General features: G+C 37.0%; 1 protein-coding gene across 6 annotated transcripts in view; it reads left to right on the top strand.

The window, feature by feature from the left end:
- Sap47 (Synapse-associated protein 47kD) overlaps positions 1-20372 on the top strand; it is a 73415-nt gene that overhangs the window by 2230 nt on the left and 50813 nt on the right. For 3 of the 6 annotated variants that reach the window (XM_068763384.1, XM_068763386.1, XM_068763390.1), the window contains exons 3-5: positions 7125-7204; positions 9856-9921; positions 11927-12048. In XM_068763384.1, coding sequence (XP_068619485.1) covers positions 7125-7204; positions 9856-9921; positions 11927-12048 — 268 coding nt within the window. The remainder of the gene's footprint in view (positions 1-7124; positions 7205-9855; positions 9922-11926; positions 12049-20372) is intronic. The other 3 variants (XM_068763385.1, XM_068763388.1, XM_068763389.1) reach the window with 2 other exon arrangements.

The raw sequence follows: 20372 nt of genomic DNA, 5'->3' as shown, positions 1-20372 counted from the left end.
TATTCGGTGGATAAATTCGTTGGAAAGGACATTAAAAAAAATTAACGAAATTTTCCAAAAATTTTTAAAACAGTTTTAGATAAAAAATATATAAATATTAAAAAAAATAGGAGTAATAATGAAATCCATATACCATAAGCACTTATATATCCACTATAGTAGTTTTTTTATTTGAAAAAAAAAATCAAAATTAGTATAGCCATAATTCGAAAGTTAAATAAAAATAAATTTTGTAATTATTCTTTGTTACTCCATAACATGAGAGTGTTACCTCAGCGTCTGAGATTTGCGAATATAGGTCGCGGGTTCGATACCCGACATAGTCTTATATAACTCACACTTTGTGCATTAATTATGTAGGATTGCCACTGCTCACATACAAGTGTCCAGAGGATGGGCAGCAGTGTCCTCTGTGTACCATAATATCAAACTGCGACCGCCAACCCACCTGACAAGCATGGCGATTATGGTGTATAGTTCCATATGTATCTTTGGGGTGTCCTGGGCCTTGTAGTCGGCATCTATGGTATGAAATGACTTGATAAAAAGCTTGCAAGTTTGTTACGCACTATACCAAATGCCATGAGTAGATTCGTCAATTATGCAGATGTCCAGAACTATTGTTGGGCTTCAAGAACTTCGTATTCCTCTAATTGAGTTTTGCCGTTGTACAGATATGTTTCTGTAAGCATTGACGAAATTATAATTAAAAAAGTATAGTGAATTTCATTAGTATTTATTCTTATCGGTGAACCGCGTTATTTCAAAATCTAGTTAAAATTCCTTGACTTTTTTTTGGACCGGACTGTCATTGCTGTCCAAATGGCATTTGCAGATGCCTTAGGTTTATGGTGGCAGGGAGCAGAGTGCGCCTAGTCCAAAGTGTCTTTTAATCGGACTTATTGGGCTTCCGGGGGAGCCTGAGCTGGCCGTATTATTTTGCCGGATTGGAAGGCCGCCGAGGTCTTGGATCGCTTGAGTGAACATTCCATGAAGTGATTAAATGCTGGGCTCTTGTAATATAACTGTATTCATATAGGAATTACTTTTTAAAAGTAGATATTAGCTTTCGCAGGAACCTCGACGCGGATCACCACATTATTCATTTCAATGAAATAGCAAAATCTAGTTAGACAAGTATGTCTGTGCCAAAAACTTACGTGACCTGGTTACTTACATGGAGAATAAGTCTCAACTGATTGCTCCGTTAGAAAGTCTGCGAGAAATTAAACCGTGTTTCTTGTTCCAGTCCTACTTTATTTCTGTGCTTATTCGAAAATGTATAAAAGCCTACCTACTTGCTATCTTTACCAAATAGATGGCAATATTTTATTCGGCATTGGGCATGGTTAGGCTTTTTGGCTTTTACAGCTTCTTAAGGCTCACGAATCCGTAATCCGCAAGCAAATAAATAAAAAAAAATCTACGTCAGATGTGACGCCTGACGTGTGGTATTAATATCTAGTCAATTATTGAAGAAAGGTATGAACTTTTTCTCCAAAGAATTCTATCTGAAAAAAGAAGATTTTAACGCGGAATCTAAGTTGTTGACGCCTGCGAACACACAAATGTAAAACGAAAGGCGTGGCTGTGTTCATAATCGAATCACAATATTTGTAGTATCTAAAGTCCGCTCGCGTTAAGAATGCGTTAAACCATCTTTGTCTGCTGAGTTAGCCACGCCCCGTTATTAATTAGCCGTCGCGGCCACATACAATTGATCGCTGAATTTCAGTTTGTGATTGCAACGATTTGATTGGTTATGGGGCGTGGCTAAGCCGACGGACAATGATCACCGAATTTTTAACGCGAAAGGACTATATCGAATAATAAACTGATAACAGTTATTATTCGGGTAGTATTTCGCGGTTGTATTTATTATATATTTAAAAAATTCTATTCAAAAGCCGAATTAACCTTTAGACGATTTTATATCTACACTCTGTCGAAACTCTTCTTTCTCCAATAGTTTCGCGTTAAGAAAATAATGGTTCATCCTTGTTAGCTTAGTCTTTTGGCTTAAACATCATAGTAAATTCAGAAATTACGCCTAAAATTTCAGAAGAGATCACTTAAAATTGTCCACGTGAACACGGCTTTCTAATCTAAGTGATGAATCACTATTTTCTTACCCCAAATAAACTATATTTGTTATAATTGGGTCTTTTCAATTTGACTTTAGGATTAGAAATTATGTAATAGGTTAAGGGGCGTTGATAGGTCGGTGAACAATGTTTCACTACATTCTTAACGCGAATGGTCTAGAGCTACTAATATACTGGCGATTCGGTTAGCCAATTCTTTATACTTTTGTATTTCGGTATAACATAGTCCAATAGTCTTCATTGCTAATACGAAATTCTGCGAAAAAAATTGTGGCAGTGAGAAGTAAATAAAATAGCCCAGAGAAGTGGCAAGTTAAATTTGCAGTGGGCAGGTCAAACTTGCAGTGGTCATGTCGTTAGGTTCTTAGGGTCCAGGACTAGTAACCATGGACTTGCAACAGACCTGAACCTGGAGTAAAGATCATCGAAAAACGCTGGATGCAGGTCACTTTCAGCTGGTCAGTTTAGAAATCTATATGACAGCCTATGTCGAGCTGTGATCGTCGTATATATGATGATTTAATGTCTCAGTGTCTATCGATGATGATGTTTGGTGTTCAATTTTAAAAGTTTAATTGAACCTCCGTAGTATATCATTCTTTCTCATCACGTATTGACGTTTGTCTTCGGTTCACAAATTGGGAGACTATTCACGCCGCGTCTACCGGCTTGGTACTCGAGAAGCTTTTAACCCAACGGTTGTCGATTCAGCGATGTGGTCTGCTCGTTGCCGATTTAGACGAGCAATTCTTCGAGCTACGTTGGTGACTGTGTTTCATATTACATTGGTCATCGTGGAGATCTTTTGGGAAGGTCAAAGTGAGAAGTTCATGTTAATAATAGAATTTATGGTAAAATTAATACTCGACAATATCACACTATAGAGAGAAATGAAAAAAATACTTATTATTCATTCTAATGTTAACCGTAGTAATTGTGATAAGGTGGTATAGCTCCATTTCTTCAACCGTAAATATACGGTTCTAATGATAAGGTGCTTTAGTTACGTGATATTAAGCGTACGGGAAGTGGAAACGTGAAGGTTGTGCCATATACGGGCGGGGTTAACGTACCTTTATCATAATAAGCATTGGCTACACAGGGCATGGTAGATCAGTGGTAGAGAACTGAGACTTGTGAAAGAAGGTCGTGTGTTCGAATCCTGGTGTACAATCTTAAATTAATCACATTTGTGTATTGATTATATAGGATTTCCACTGCTCACAAAAAAGTTTCCATAGGATGGATAGCAACGACTTCTGCATATCATAATATCACACTGCAATCGCCACCCCGCCTGCCAAGTCTTGAGCGATTTTGACACCAATCGAGACATGAGACATGATTTGGGCTGATCAAAACGATATTCCAAATTTTTACGAACAGATGCTTGGACAATATAGACGATCTTCCCAACTTGGGAAAAAATACCTCCCAGCTTAAACCCTGCCATCCTAATGCCTGGGAGTTTTACATGACAATTTCACATCTTTGATCACAGTAGTATAAATGTTTGGGCTGAAACGAAACTTTTTTTAGCTTGTCCCTACCGGAATAGTGTTCTTGTATTTGTGTGCAAGAGGACCTGTTAGGTATGGGATCCGGGAAGCCGAGGTGGTCTGACTGCCGGAGGGTGAAGGTCAAATTATTCTCCTATATATTAATATCAACGCAACGCAATGATGAGAACGCAAATAATATGATGAAAAACAATATATTTTGTAAAAGTAGTCCCTGTGTACCTAAAATAGAGGAAATACGAAAGGCCCCAAAAAGGGGGGATATAAAAAAGAATGGATATCGTTTTGATCTTGATCAGTGAAGTGATTATGCAAGGGAGGTTACCTACACCATACACCAATACCTCGCTTTGCGTCGTTCCGTTTTGCGTTTTTTTCGAAGTTGCATCGCTGCTTAATTAGTTAATTAGTACTAATTTTCACTGTTCGTCGTTAGATTTTCGAGGTTCCGTTGTTTTAGGTTCGAATCTTTAATTTTTGTTAAATTTCCTTTTTTTTTACTAAAAGATGGCAACACTTTTGTTTCTAATAGCGCCATGCCATTAAAACTCGGGGATTCCCTTTCTAACGAAAAATCAACGCAATTTTTATACAGTTTTATGTTCATTTTGTTTTGCTAATTTATCAGTTCAGTATCAATTACATAGTGTGTTGTGCTTTTTTTAAAAGAAAATCATAAATTTATATAAATTTTTACGTGTTGTTTCTGGTTACAAAAAAGATAAATATAATTCCAATTTATTTATTGGCAGAGTTATATTATTTTTGTTTTTTAAATGTTTACTATGTTCAATTTTCTTTTTAAAAAGTAGTATTTTCGTAACCCTGGAACCTATCTTCGATCTTTACACGGTTTGCTATAGAAAACGTTAATTCACTTTGCGGCGTTTCAATTTGCGTCGTGATTTTTTGGAACGTAACCACGACGCAAAGTGAGGTATTGGTGTAGTCTATAGTTTTATTGCGACGTCAGCGCATTGCAGTTATGAATATTTGACAACGTCCACTAGACCGCACCCTATAGACTATGAATCGATACCAGGTCTGGTCGTCAGATTTATATATCGTATTCCGTATATAGGGTGATTGTTTATATGTATAAAAGCTTTTAAGTCGTGAGTACGTAATTTAATTGACAGAAAAAACAGCTTTGAAGTTTTTAAACCTATTTCCAATCAACCTGTATAATCAATTTAAAATAATTTACATTAATCAAAATCATCAGAAACTCTTTTTCGATATTGCTCTTGGTTAAGATATGGGTCATTGACGTATTTTTTTACTGTCTCCCTTATTGGGGACATCCCTTTTCCCCATATTATTTTTGGGACAACGATATAGGCCTTATTTTCACTCTCTCTCTTTCATTCTTTATTATCTATCATTCTCACAGAATTCATTTACATTACAATCACGCATCGCCTCCTATCTCTATATATTTTTATTTCTTTTATATTATTTTTATTTTTCATTTTTCATTTATTATTTTATTTTTATTTATTATTTTTTATTTATTAATTTATTTATTATTTTAAAACAAGAAAGTGTGGCGTCTCTTTTCTTCTTCCAAAAGAAAGCGATGCTACTATCACGTACTGTGGGTTCTGACTCGAAATGAAACACCACTGGTTCACAAGGAGTACTTTATTCACAAATCAGATGGTCACCCTACTCTAACACAATGTATACTTTCGCTTAGTCCAAACTACGCTTCCAAATCGCTCAAGATATTACTGTCCAAATATCTTACCAAATAGTCACTTTGTATCACTGATCGTAGATCTTAATTTTATAACTCGAAAAACAACACTGAACTGTCGACATGGGGAGTACACCTATTTATACTACGGAGAGGGTTCTAGTAAGTTCGAGATAGTACTCGGTTAGAATTTCCGAGAACCGTACACAAAGATCTATAAATAACTTCAAGGTCACGCGTGTTTACGGCACTTCTTGATCTTAGGGTTCCGTGTTTATTGTTTAGAGGGTTCTGTAACTCATGCTTTTTAATACTATTATCTTAAACTATTAAAAACCACCATAATGATGCAATTGGTGATTGGTTTGTCACTATTTGGCCTCCTATAGCGTATTTGGAACAGCTTGGATGGTCTAAATCACCTCGTGATACTAATTCTAATATATATATAACATATTTCTGAATTCATTAGCAGAAAGGACCCTAGTTCACCGTGATTTTGTAGCGATGTTGTCGCTAGTTGTGTGCCCACGCCCACGAATAAATAACCTTCGTTCTCTCCTCGTCGCAGTAGCCTTTTTCAAAAGCGACTTAGCCGCTAAACTCCGCAAAAGCCTTCGGTCCATTAGAGCGCTTTCTAATGATTACGCCTTCGTCAGACCAGCGGAAAACTTTGAAACACTAAGCCATATCTCCTTACTTTAGCCAACCCTTAAAGCCTTTGCGCAATGTCTCGCATGTATATATATTAGCCGCAAAGCCTCCGGTACTTCGAAACACTTTATGGTCATCGTGGAGCATTTGCCGCTCCTCGCAGCTTTTAAAGCGGAATTTAAATAAATTCACCTCGTCATCTCAACGTTATGTATACACCGCACGTCGGGCCCACGTTGGGCGCCATGCACCGCACATGCATCACATTTATACGCATAACACCGGCACCCGCAAGCGAGGGTCCTGACCCTGATCTGCTTCCGTTGCTCCCGACTGCCAAGTAGTCCTCGCTTTGCAAAGTTAACCCGGGAAGTAAAATATTAGCTGAATTCCAATGAACCTGCACAAAGCGAAAGTAAGCTAGCGGGCGTAAATTCGTTCAAACAATACGCAGATGTGACTGAAAATGAACACAATTTTTATGAACGCACGATAGTATCTTTAGAAAAAGTCGAAAAAATAGAACTAATAATAAATCAGGATATACAGGATGTCCAACACTTGATGAGATCTGATTAATCTAACACACTATTTGCCCAATTTTTTTTAATTACATCAAAACTTTGTAGCGAAATAATGACAGCTGTCAAAATGCTTTCGTTTATCTGTCAATCCATCGGTCTACGCATGCGCAAAATGTAAGGACGCGCGGCGTGTGATTTGTAGGCGGTTGTCAAAACGCGTCTCTCGCCGAAAAATATTGTGAAATGTCAAGTGACATATTTCTTGTTGTTTTTTGAATTTGTATTAAATATTTAGTGCTTGATGGAATATTGAATTAAAGACTATCTTATATTTTGAATCAATGTTTAATATGTAAAAATGAGTGGTGAAAGTTTTTTCGTATGACAAATAATTTATTACGGCGTTGGTGTATCTGAAGTTGTAGGCGGATGACTTTTAAAATAAACTGTCGTATCTTTCATCTAAGAGTGTTAATTTTTGTGCTCCAGCTCGCTAGGTGTTGTCTCTAATATTGCCTACCTAACCTGTTAAACTTCACTACAGCTTCTTAAGAATCTTCTAGAAATTAATCTATAGTGTATTAAATATAATAGCTTTAAATATCTGTGACATTTCACGCAGCGCTACTGGCGGAGCTGACAGCAGACCAGGGTCCACAGGCGGCACACCAACGGAGGAGCAGGCCGGTGGTGTGGGCAATGGTGAGTTTTTTATTTAAATAATATATTTCATACAAACTATGCATATTCATTTGCTTTTAAATTAGTTGCTATTTTTACTTTTTCTATTTAATTTATCTATATTGGTTTTTTAAGTCAAACACCTATTACTGAGGTATGTAAAATCGGCAATTACCGGATGTATCAGATATAATTAGATATTTCAATTTCAAACTGTAATTACGTAGCAAGTTAGATCTAGAAAATAATTTTTTTAATCATGAATTTACTTGAAAGTCCACTTATGGGCATAAGGATTCTCTATAAATTTATAACAGTACTTTTGGGTGGTTATTATATGTTGTGATGGTTCGTGGTTTCTACTCAAGGATCAGGCTTCAGCGGTCACGTGTCTGCTTCGCAGCCTCCCTAGTAATACATTAAAATTTCAATCAACTGCCTATGTCCTTTCGTTCTTCTACGGATCTCTTTATCCCTGACATGATCTCTTATACAACTCCCTGGCGTAATTCTCTTCTCTCTCCTCTCCACAGCTAATTGAGAGACTGTGAGCTTGCCAATCCGCGAAGTGAAAGCTCCGTTTGTTTCATGTATAAATATTTTTTTTCTTAAGTTTACAAATATTGGTTGTGATGTTAAAAGTTCAGTTTTGCTATGTCGGTTCGTTTCGTTCTACTATGGATCTCTCTATTCCTGACACGATCTCTTATACAACTCCCTGGCATAACTCTCCTCTCTCTCCTCTCCGTAGCTAATTGAGGGACTGTGAACTTACCAATCCGCGAAGTGAAAGCTTCTTTTATTTCATGTACAAGTAACATTTTTTTTCCAAAGTTTACATATATATTGGTTGTGATTGAGAGGGTCGGGTTTTTATTTTAGTAAAAGCTTTCTCTGAGTTCCCATGACCCTTTACCGCACTAAAGTTAACTGTGCAGTTAAAACTAACTTTAATATGTTAATGTAGGTAGAGCCATTTGGTAAAAGGTTTTTGGGTCAACGCACGAAGTATCGCAAGGTTAATACCTATTGCTTTGTATGTATGTATATAATGTATGTTAGGTTTAAAAGGTTATATGTGTAAAAGCTTCATAGCTGTGAATGTATGGCTCATTGGCTGTGAATAAATGTATGGTACATTCTGTATAAAAATCAAGGGTTTTTTTAACACGTTCACTGCGGGCCCAATTTTGAAGAACTTTCAGCTGGTGCGGCTGAGGTCGAATCAGCCTCAAGCTGAACTTCCTAGTAGTGCGGTTGAGGCCTTTTCTGCCTCATGTTTCGGTTGAGTGTAAACAGCCGCCGCACTAGAGAGAAAACACGAGTTTTACGCGCCGCACCAGTGCAAAGTCTACCATGAGGCTGAATCGGCCTCAAGCCGCAGTGAACGTGTTAAGAATAATAAATGTATTTTAATATCTAAGTAAGAAAAGGACCAATATTTAGCCACGCACATGCAGTGGTAGTCGTGCAACAAAGTGCACCGCCCGCCAGCCCGCTGATAAATGCGTATGCGGCAAACAATGCGAACTACACAACTGCCACCGTCAAATCACTCAACACGTGTTTCACCCCACGGGGCATCTTCAGGAGTTATATTACACCGACCGAAACACAGAGTTCCATTAAATGTTTTAATATCTGTTCCTGTAAACTTTGTATTGCCAGAAGTATATAGCCTATCGTATTTGTATTTGATTGAAAATGTTTTGCAGGCACATGAGTTCCACCAATCACCTTGTAAACACATGTCAAATCAATAATACCCTGTCGCATCCCAATAGAGTTTTAAAGTGATAGGTTTATACAGGTGTTTTGAAATGGGTGTAAGATTTAAAACATTTTGTTATCAACTGTAATAAATCATTTTGTAAAGGAACAAGGCAGTGTATTTTATATGTTACAGTTTTCTTACTATACTTTATATAAATAAATAAAATTTGAATGTCTGTTTGTAATATTAAAATAACTGCTTATAATTACATGCAAAATTAAATTTGATATAATTTCTGTTTGTACCTCTGTCGGTTTGTGCCGGGCTTATATCTGAAATGGTTGAACCGATTTTGACGAAACTTATACAGGCAGGTAGATGATGTAATAAGGGGTAACTTGAGCTAGTTTAGAATATTTCTTAAACGAAAAAAAATGAACTAAACATTTTTTAAAACACCAACCTTTTTTTAAACGGTTTTATTTAGTTCGACCCGTACGGAATTTGTTTATTTGGGTCAAAATTAGAAATTGAAATTTAAGCACCTTCCCGTTGTGAGATTGATCTGAAATTTGGTACACACATTTAATTTAGATGACAGTACAATATAATAAAATCAATAACATTATAAATCTAATATGGCCGCCGATACAAAATGGCGGATTACGTATTTTTCTTTAAACCCCTCAATATGGGTATCAAATGAAAGGGCTACACTAAAAACACGATATTTATGTCAAAATTTAATATTCAAGATGGACGCCGTTCCAATATGGCGGACTAGGTACATATTTTTCCACAACCACCACAATATGGGTATAAAAAAACCATTTAACTTAAAAGTTTTTTAAATGTATTTATTTGTAGTTTAGATCCAGTAGTGATATAATTTTTTTTTTATAATTTTTAATTTGTTTCTTTTGTAGCGGCTAATAGTTTTTGCTCCTGTGTTAAATAGTTGCAGATACGGACAGTAAAAAGTTGTTCTCTGTTGACGCAATAGAAGTTCCCGATATACAAGAATGTTAGTATTTTTTTTGCTTTAATTTGATTTAAGTTTTTTATTTGTTCTTTTTTTTCAGCTAATGGACGCTTATGGAAAGGCATATAGGCCTCTTGTAAAGATCGCCAGGACGATCGGTGTTACGCTGCCCGCTTCCAGCGACTTCCCGCGACTTCCAGCGACTTCCTGCGACTTCCCGCGACTTCCCGCAACTTTAACTATGTTGTCGATCTACCTAGTGGGGAGTGCATCCACGCCAGGTCTACCAGCTGGTGGCTTTTTAAATTATTAAACTTTATTTTATGTGTATTTTGATACTTGGTGTATTAAATAAATCTATCAACATAGATCAAGACGAGGTATTCCATAATGTTACCATCGCGTCGTAATATTTCGACCGTACAGACAACATAATTTGGAACTTATGGTTGAAGGTATAAACTACATAGAAGATGATCTACGCCCTTCTCTAGTCAAGTTTAGATTAAGAAGTGGATTCCTTACTACTCGTCCTGAGGAATGCAGAAGCTAAGATAGTATATAAGTCAAGGCATTTCTTATTAAAAAGTATTTAGAAGATAATGAACATTTATCGAGCAGTACCTCAGAAATGTTCACAATTGTTTCTAAATTGAAAATGTCAAATATTCAAGTACATGCGCTTTTGATTCGTCGATTATTTTAACATTATATGCAGTATGATACCACCGGCTTGGAATGCTTTTGTTGAAAAGAGACGGCTAGAAACTCAATAGTTGCTATGTTAAATGAAATTTAACAATTTTTGTTGTGTATACATTATAATATCAACCATGTAAATGAATCAACAGAACTCGTTCCCCACATTTCGAAGCAAAACTCTTGAATGCTGTAATAATAAGATTTATTAAATAATGTACTTTTAATTTTAAATATAAAATCAATATGCGGAACTATATGAGTCGAGGTTTTTTGGCAAAAAAAAAAGTCGCGAAGAACCAATGCACTATGACATCGGCCAATCGAGACTTGTCGCGTTTTTTTTATTAATTCTAATTTGTATCGCTAGTGTTTCTTTTCACAATATTCTTTTTCGCTTTTACTAAACGCAGACAGTTGGGAGAGGGTTGCCGCTATTTGATACGGATTTTTCTTATCCCAGCTGCGAGGTACGACAGCGTTTTATAATTTTTTTCAATTTTTCTTACACAATTTTTTCTTATGGGCAAATACAGCTAAAATTTATACATATTAACAATACAATTTGGAAGTTTTACTCGATTATATATTAGTTGCTACATTATTTTATTTCAAGTCGCTGCCCAAGCGCTACAGACCGTTAAATGCCTTGAGATTTAGGACAAAGTGCCGGGCCAACTCATCAAAAGATTCTGCTGTAGATTTTCTTGAGAAGTTCCGGTAAAGTGAATGGAGGTATAATTAAGGTTTTCACATAATGTCACGTGGTTACGTCTATTGGATGCGTATCGGGAGCAGTGTCCGAGTAAGAACTTGACGCGTTTCAGGCACAAAACAACCTTCAATGATATTCCAAGTTATGACAAATAGACGCTTGGGAAATGTTATAGATAGTCCTAATAACCTAGGAAAAAGCTTATTTAAAATGACTAATTGACCTCAATTTTTGATAATAATAACTTATCTGATCTCAGATCTAGCTTATAAATAGTAAAAATGAAAATAATATAAGTTGAATAAATTTGTGTAATTTTGTCCGAATCGTAGTCCAGCCCAACGGAGTGTAGTTGGATCTGTAATTTCCCTAGAGAAGTCAAATCCTTACCAGCCTTTTTCAAATTAGGAAATCTTTTTTTCATTTATTCTATGTTGAAATGTTGCCTTTATATATTTCAATCTTTGACATGATATCCCTTGTTCTAAATCTAAATCTAGGAGGAGGGATAGGAGGAGGAGAAGAGGAGGGGGGGTGATGTAGATAGATAGCAGAGAAAATGTGTTAGTTAATTCTGTTAATATATGCATTCTGATGAAAAACCTTTGCACTGATTGTAACGTAATTTGGCAGTGACGACCAAAGCGGTAGCGGGTGCCAAGTCGCTTGGCAACTTCCTGTACTCCGCTGTGAACAAGGCCGGCGCCAAAGTGAGCGAGGCTGGTGCTAAAATCAAGAAGACGGTCGAAGAGAACGTGAGTACTTTTAGTTTTTCACACTGTAAATTTTCTTTCAGGTTTTGAAAATTGCAGCTGTTGTTCATACGTAGACGGATGTGAAACGATTTTGATTCTTGCGCGTGTTACAAATGTAATACATTTATCGAGAGGTAGAAATAATCTTTTAAAGAACTGCATGTGGCTCGCGTGCTGCATGTTGGTCTGCGGCCCGGTCTACGCCCTGGTCTAGTATGAAAATAAAAATTAATTTGATTTTGGAATTATTTTTTTTGAAAGACAACGTATTTAAACAATAGGAAAAAAATGGTAATTGCGATTTATTTCTCTAAAAACTGTAGCATGAAGAGAAGAGAGACGATAATTAGAATTAGTGTGTCAGGTCTCGAAGATTCGCTGCGTGATCGAATCTTAAATGAATCCGCAGAAGAATCGATATAATCGACGTAGCTTGAAGAGTTGCCCGTCTGAAGTGGCTGTTTGCGAGAATATTGCTCGTCTGAAGTGGCAGTTTGCGAGAATATTGCTCGTCTGAAGTGGCAGCTTGCGAGAATATTGCTCGTCTGAAGTGGCAGCTTGCGAGAATCTTGCTCGTCTGAAGTGGCAGTTTGCGAGAATATTGCTCGTCTGAAGTGGCAGCTTGCGAGAATATTGCTCGTCTGAAGTGGCAGCTTGCGAGAATATTGCTCGTCTGAAGTGGCAGCTTGCGAGAATATTGCTCGTCTGAAGTGGCAGTTTGCGAGAATATTGCTCGTCTGAAGTGGCAGCTTGCGAGAATATTGCTCGTGCAACCGATGGTCGTTGGATAAATGGAGACACGAGCTGGTAGACGACGTGGGTATGCTCAACACTAGGTAGACTGATGATATAGTTGAGGTTGTGGGAAGACTGGCATCCAGGGCAGCGCAAGAACAGTAATCGTGGCGATCTTTATGGGAGGTCTTATGGTTTGCGATCTTATGGGATGTCTGGCAATGGACGTCTATGAAGCGGCATAAATGAATGAATAAATAGATTTAAAATTTGAGAGTATATGTATTTTAGTATTTGAAAGTGAACAGGAGTAATAAAATATAGCTCTATTACTGCAATAACAATGATAATTAATTTGTTAAATTACCCTAAAACGTATAAATAGTACTTTTATTACATCTATTAGGTAATATTTGGTATAAATAGCCGCAATGGAAAGTGTAATAAATATATATTTGACTGCAAAAACACGCAATGTTTGCGCTTTTAGTGCAACGTATTTCAGTTGTCCAAGTTGCACATGTTTATGTTTTACGATGTCTGCGAGGCCATTTTAAAATTCAGATGCAATAAATGTGTATATAATAACCTAATTTGCAATACGAATATTCTATTGAACACTAGACGTGCCCCGTGAATTCGACCGCGTGGAATTTAATAAAATAATTAAGTTATTTAGTTTTTTATTTCGTTTTTATTTTAATTACGTGAGTCGGACATGAATTTCACAATTTACACAAATTCTTATATCACCCACAACTCGAAACTTCATCATTTGTTCGCTGTTTTCGTTTTAATTCAAATCATCACGAACTGTCATAACAATACATGTAACACATTGAAATGACAGTAGCGCCATCTGTCGAAAAACCTTCGTGGGCTCATGCACAACAACTTTGCTAAAGATTATCACTTGATCTAATGCATAGTTTACGATTTTATAAAGGTCACACAGACATTCATTTTTATATATGGAAAGGGTTTAGAAAGAGATAAATGGAGAAACTACTCCGCTTGTCAGCGTAAAGATGAAGGTCAAAGACCCATGTGTGCTACAAGTGATGGTCTACGGTACAGAAACGTAACCTCACACTTCTGACGTCACTGGTAAAATCATAATCGAGCCTTGGAAAGTTATCGTCAGGTTTTGTTGTCCGCAAACACACCGGCAAGATAAAACAGCTTGAGCTACTGCCCAGCAAGAGATAAATGCTAGAAAATACTCAACGCAGTCAGGTGTAGTTTAGACTAGATCGGAAGTGAAGTGTCCTGACAACTCCGGATAATCCAGGAGCCAGATTATCTGACTTCCCGAACGAAGATCGCGTTCTTGATGACGTACGGAAAGTGAGTGAGCCTTACTATTCCATCACCTCTTGACTTGTGTTTGGCACTAATCGGTGTAACATAACTCTTGAAGATGCCCCGTGGTGCGGTGAAACACGTGTCGAATTTGGCGGCAGCGGTTGTGTGATTCGCATTGTTTGCCGCATACGCATTTATCAGCGGGCTGGCGGGCGGTGCATTTTATTGCATGACTACCACTGCATGTGCGGAAGTGGCTAAATATTGGTCCTTTTCTTACTTATTCCATCACCTGCTTGGAGAGTCAAGCATTGTACTGCTGTCAGAGACGGAGGAGGCAAGACCTCTCGTAAATAAGTCTCTGCCCTTGAAACAGGTATACTGTCGTCATTAGTGTAACCTAAAGTTTGAAAACTATGGTCAGTATAATCAACAAATCTGCAAAAAGGTAGGCAGGTACCTATCCTGTACTAAGTAAAACAAAAAAAAAATTTTCATCAGAAGGCTTTAGCCTCTCTGATTTAAAATCCGTTCGTAACCTACATATAGGTCAACAAGGAGCTGCCGAGCTTAAATGACCTTTTCAAGTTTCACTTAAGTCGGCCCTCGTGGTTTACTAAGCACTAAGTTCTAACGACGGTGTTAGAGATTTATTGAGGACCAACTCTGTGACTAGAAAGTGTTATTAAATTGGTCACCTATTGCGGTATTCTCTTATGGATTTTAATGTTAAAATTGATTATATCTTTATTTAAGGTAGACGTTTACATGAACTTTTGAATCGACATTTTTTTTAATATTATAAAAAAGCCAGTGTAGTCAATCCGTAAAGCTACCAGCGGCTTGAAATAGCATTTTTTTTAATGGCCCCCGCTATTTGGAGCCTCTCGTACCCCCGATCTAGTTTTGGATAGGGACTTTATTTACACAATTTTTTCAGAGTTTTATCTTTATTCGAAACTCACTTATTTATACTTCCCAATTTCTTTTATTCTTCACCATATCTTGCAATTTTTGTTCTTTCCTTCTTGCTTTCATCGCCTTCCTTTCTTCATCTTTTTTACTCTTAGGTGGCTAGGTACATTTTTATTTTCCAATATTTATCTTTACTTTTTGATATCACAGATTTGTTTGGATTTGAACTTTTTAATACATTGCTAGACTTGTCTTATATTCAATTCTATATAACATTTAATAATAAAACAAAAAAATGCAATGATATTCGGAGACTATTCAAAACCTCAAGATAAGACAGGAAAGTCCAGGAGGGCACGTGTCTGGTCTAGATGTTCACGGGGCACGGGCGATAAACTTAAGGAGTGTCCCTCGTGCATCTGACACCTGATGGTGGATTAGACCGTGGTGCACATAGTTGCCGGTTGTCCTGTGCTTGCAGGACTTCGCTATGATTCTGAGGAAAAGGATAGAGGGAGCAAGCATCGCCTCCCTGATGGATGACGACAATCTGCACTCTATATTCCTTGACTATTGTAGAAAATTGGTGCATGTCACAAAAAATAGAAATTAAACTAAGGGTCGGTAAGAACCGTTTTATAAGACAATGTCTCATGTATATGTAGGTATATGCTTCAAATAAACAATAATGCGTTGCTCTGAAAACAGTAACGACATTTAAAGTTATTATTTAAATTGTCGAGTCCTTTTAAAAGTTTATTCTGCAATATTTAAAATTATCACTTTGACATCTCAAATACCGACTGCTTTACCAACCGGCGACCGCAATGGACGCCATCGTAACACCATTACTAACAGCGCCATCTATGAAGTGTCAAGGTTAAACAGCTACTGCTTTACCGACATTAAATAAGCGCGGCACGATAAAAAATACAATAATTAAAGAAACTAATTTCTTTACAATCTTATAAAAAGCAAAACGGACAAAAATGTTGTTTTTAAAGATTGATTTTTAATTCTAATTGTAAAATTATGATCGGAGAATGTAGATTAGGGAAAAAAGGCGATGCATGGAATTACAAATGAGGAAAGATGTGAAAGACAAACGGAAGTCATAAAAGATATTGTTAAGGAAGGAACAAGTATGGAAATAAAAATTAAAATACCTCTAAAACATGGCGGAGCAACGAAGGGTCCCTAAAAACAAGCACCAAATAATTGAGAAGTCCTAGGAGTAAGGATTCTGACAGTACAGCTGGTGTGAAATACATTTGGTAGTTGAAATAGATAAAATCATTTAATATGAAAGGTTCGTTATAAAGGTTTATCGTTTCATTTCTATTGTACTACGCATTTGTAAATTTAACCCGTGAGACCTCGTGCTATTTCGAGATCCATTGTTCCAAACTATTAATACCGTTTTACCTCTAACCTGTTGTTTGTGGGTTTTGAGGTATTTCATTGTCAAAATCAACATTTCAGTTTTAGGAACGCCCACATAGATTTTCAACGAGGCATGTTTAAAATAGGCTGTATCTATTGTACATTTGTGTTCTATCTTAAATATATTTATTGGTATATACCTTAATCGCATAACAGGCGGGTTGGCGATTGAAGTCAGTATTATGGTACGCAGAAGATGCTTCTGCTGAACAGTGGCAATCCTATATTATTAATGCAATGTGTGAATTAGATCAGATTGTAATTTTAATCGAACCAGCGACCAACGATCCCAATTCTCAGTTCTCTACCGCTATACTACCAGTGTTAGAAAGGGTGAATTAGTTTTGCGATATATTCAACGAAATGGCAAGGAATAAATTCATAGTGTATTTGTATGAGATAGGGGTAATAATTGGAGGGGTATGTACAAAGAAATTTTGCCAAATCTTGTAAAGAGTAAACATTAAATCATTTTGGGAATAGGCTTCTCGAGCAGCATATAAAGGTGGTCCACAAAAGCCTCCTTAACACGTCATGCAGGTTGCGCTGAGAACCCTACCCGGCCCATCTCTACATCGCGATGTTCTGGGATTCCGAACAGTGAAGCCTTGTAATGCAGAGAAGTTACATCTATCCTAGATATATTATAGCCTTCAATAAGCCAAACAGATTGAAATACCAAAAAATACAGACAGATACATATATATCACTGAATATATATAGGGACATTGCATTTGATATGATAGATATTATTTTAGTCGGCATAGGATTTCTTTTTTTCAGGCGTCAGTTTCATCGGTATTGAGAAACAGAAGGTCTGCAAGCTAAAAACTTTACTCTGGTAGATTGGATCCCCGTTATAACAAAGACGTTGGAATGAACAGAGACTATACTCGTGCAGGTGTATAGTGTGGTCACTGTAGTGTAATCGAAGCGAGGATTTCTCAGCGGTCAGGAACGACATAGGTTAAACTTGACCCCCGCTTGCGGACGCTGGTGTCTTTAGTATTTGTGTGATGCGGTCCATCGCGCCGACAACGGCTTGATGTAAGGACAAGGAGAGAGGGAGAGAGGAACAGACAATCGATAAGGACAAAACTAAGGAATAAAATAGGGTGTCGGGTAAGCCAACAAAAACTAAATGTTAAATGTAATAAAAGAGGAAGATCAATTATGAAAAAAGATCAGGACGTGATGAATGAAATATATTATGAAGAAGGTGAGGAAAAGGAAGAAGAATTTGTGAGGAAAGAGAGGAGCAAGATGAAATGATTACAAAATTATTTATACACGGAATGTACTGACATGTCACAACCGCACGGTGAAACCGAAGAATGTTTAGTTACGTCATAAGATATATCTTTCATTTATGGTTTGCCTGTGTTCAGTTACTGGAATTTGTACGTAAAGTGAAGATCCTTGTTTTAGAACATGATAAAAATCAGACTGCGAACAGAAATCTCGGGTAACTAGACGGCGCCGCACTGGCGGCTTGGCAAGTTGCCATTGCCAAAGAGACTTTGTACCTCTGTAATAGGTTCTTGTAATATGTGTAAAACCTTAAAGGAGTGAATGTATAGCACATTTGCAATAAGCTTTAAAGATTTTAAGTAAGAAAAGGACCAATATTTAGCCACTTCCGCACATGCAGTAGTAGTCGTGCAATAAAATGCACCGCCCGCCAGCCCGCTTATAAATGCGTATGCGGCAAACAATGCGAATCACACAACCGCCACCGCCAAATTACTCAACACGTGTTTCACCCCTCAGAGTCTCTCTGTGTTTGGCACTAATCGGTGTAACATAACTCCTGAAGATGCCCGTGGAGGCATTGTTTGCTGCATTTTATTGCACGACTAACACTGCATGTGCGGAAGTGGCTAAATATTGGTCCTTTTCTTACTTAGGATGGACTTCCGAGAGGTAACGCCTGATTCCATTAAATATTAAAGATTTTAAACTTATTTTCAATATCAAACTAATAAGTTGATTGCGGATAGATATCAGTTGAGTTTTTGGTATGACATCGACAAATCCAGACTTGATGCGTTTGAAACACAAAACATACTTCAAAATGATTTTTGCTGAGCTAAATGGTTTTCCATATTTTGACAAATAGACGCTTGGAAAATGTTATAGACAGTCCTATTTAGGTAAAAAACTCCTGCCTTATAAATGCCCGGTAATTTGAAATGATAATTCCATCTTACTTTTTTAATCACAGTATATATATATTTCAAAGTAAACTGAGAGGTCTCATAAAACTCGATCTTAATACAACTCTGCGAAACTGTCGAACAAGACCTCAACTTTGTTAGTCCCGTTAGGTTTCTGCGATCGAGTGCGCGAAGCTTTAGAAGCTCAACTTCTGTAACTTTGCCGACGTGTAGATAAAACTTGTCGATATTAGATTGCGTTCATTATACTCTGTGATAAAACATGAATAGTTATAATTGGAATTGTTATTTGATATACGCGTATACATTTATATTGTTACGTACTGTGGTTTCTTACTCGGAATGAAACACCACTGGTTCACAAGGAGTTCTTTATTCACAAATCAGATGGTCATCATACTCTAACACAAAGTATAATTTCGCTTAGTCCAAACAACGCTTCCAAATCGCTTAAATCACTGTCCAAATAACTTACCAAATAGTCATTTTGTATCACTGATCGTAGATCTTAATCTTATAACTCGAAAAACAACACTGAACTGTCGACATGGTGAATACACCTATTTATACTACGGAGAAGGTTCTAGTAAGTTCGAGTAAGCACTCGGTTAGAATTTCCGAGAACGTACACAAAAATTTATAAATAACTTCAAGGTCACGCGTGTTCTTGATCCTAGGGTTTCGTGTTTAGAAGGTTACGTAAGTCAAAAAAAGTAAAAATTTGCAACAAAGACATTTTATATCATTAAGAAACCAATAGCGTTTAAATTTTATAGTTTATGAGAGAGAGCTATGCTAAGTTTCTGTCTGAAATGAGCGGATCCTTAGAAGAACCATTGTCATGGATGTAGCTCGAAGAATTGCTCATCTGAAATAGCAGTGGGTGGAACACATTGGACCGATAACCACGAACCGGATGATGCGTCTTAGGCCGCGAGAACTCGCTGCATGCAGGTAGTGCAGGACAGGTCGTCTTAGCGATCATTGGGTTAAGCCTATACCTTGCAGTGGGCGTCTATATGCTGAATGGAAGAAAAAGAAGAAGTCTGAAGATATTTCTTCTTTAGCGACTTGTTCGATATTCGAGATACGATCTTCTGTAATTCACACTTTGTGCATACAGGATTAATATTGCTCACAAATAAACCATCTAGAGGATAAGCAAGCAGCGTCCTCTGCGTACTATATATAATAGACTGCGATCGCCAAACCGCCTGCCAAGCGTGGCGATTATAGTATATCCCTCCATAGATAAACAATTTCTATCAATATACAAAATTATATTAGGGGGACCGGAAAGTAATGTCGATTTCTTAAGTTAAATTCACACGACTACATCTACAACAAGTTTTTATTTATGATCAACAATATATTAATTTCGTTGTCAACAATGTTTTGCCATCTAGTGTATAAATCAATGCCGGAGCGGTAACAAAATCTATCGTTTTTTCTGTGAAATATGTCGACGGAAACGACATTACTCCTCCCCCCCTGCCCCCTAATATATTATGCACAAATTACACTAATTGACAACAAAAGGGGCTATAAATTTACTTTTGAAACCGTTTACACCTATAAATAATCACCCTCTATAGCAGAGTTCCCCAAACTTTTTTGTGTCATAGACCCCTTGCCATGTTTTTCCGTTTTGGGTAGACCCCCTACTTACCTGATATTGATTTCCTGTGAATTTCTAACTGTAGTGAAGTTTAGTGTGTAATGTTAAAGTGAAAACACATCTTAATTTAT

The sequence above is a fragment of the Battus philenor genome, unplaced genomic scaffold, assembly GCF_028537555.1.
Source record: "Battus philenor isolate CCGP_79_NKW_IND1 unplaced genomic scaffold, ilBatPhil1.0.hap1 SCAF_18, whole genome shotgun sequence".
In the NCBI taxonomy this organism is placed as follows: Eukaryota; Metazoa; Arthropoda; class Insecta; order Lepidoptera; family Papilionidae; genus Battus; species Battus philenor.
Note: the sequence above shows the minus strand (reverse complement) of the source record. Positions and strands in the feature narration are given on the sequence as shown.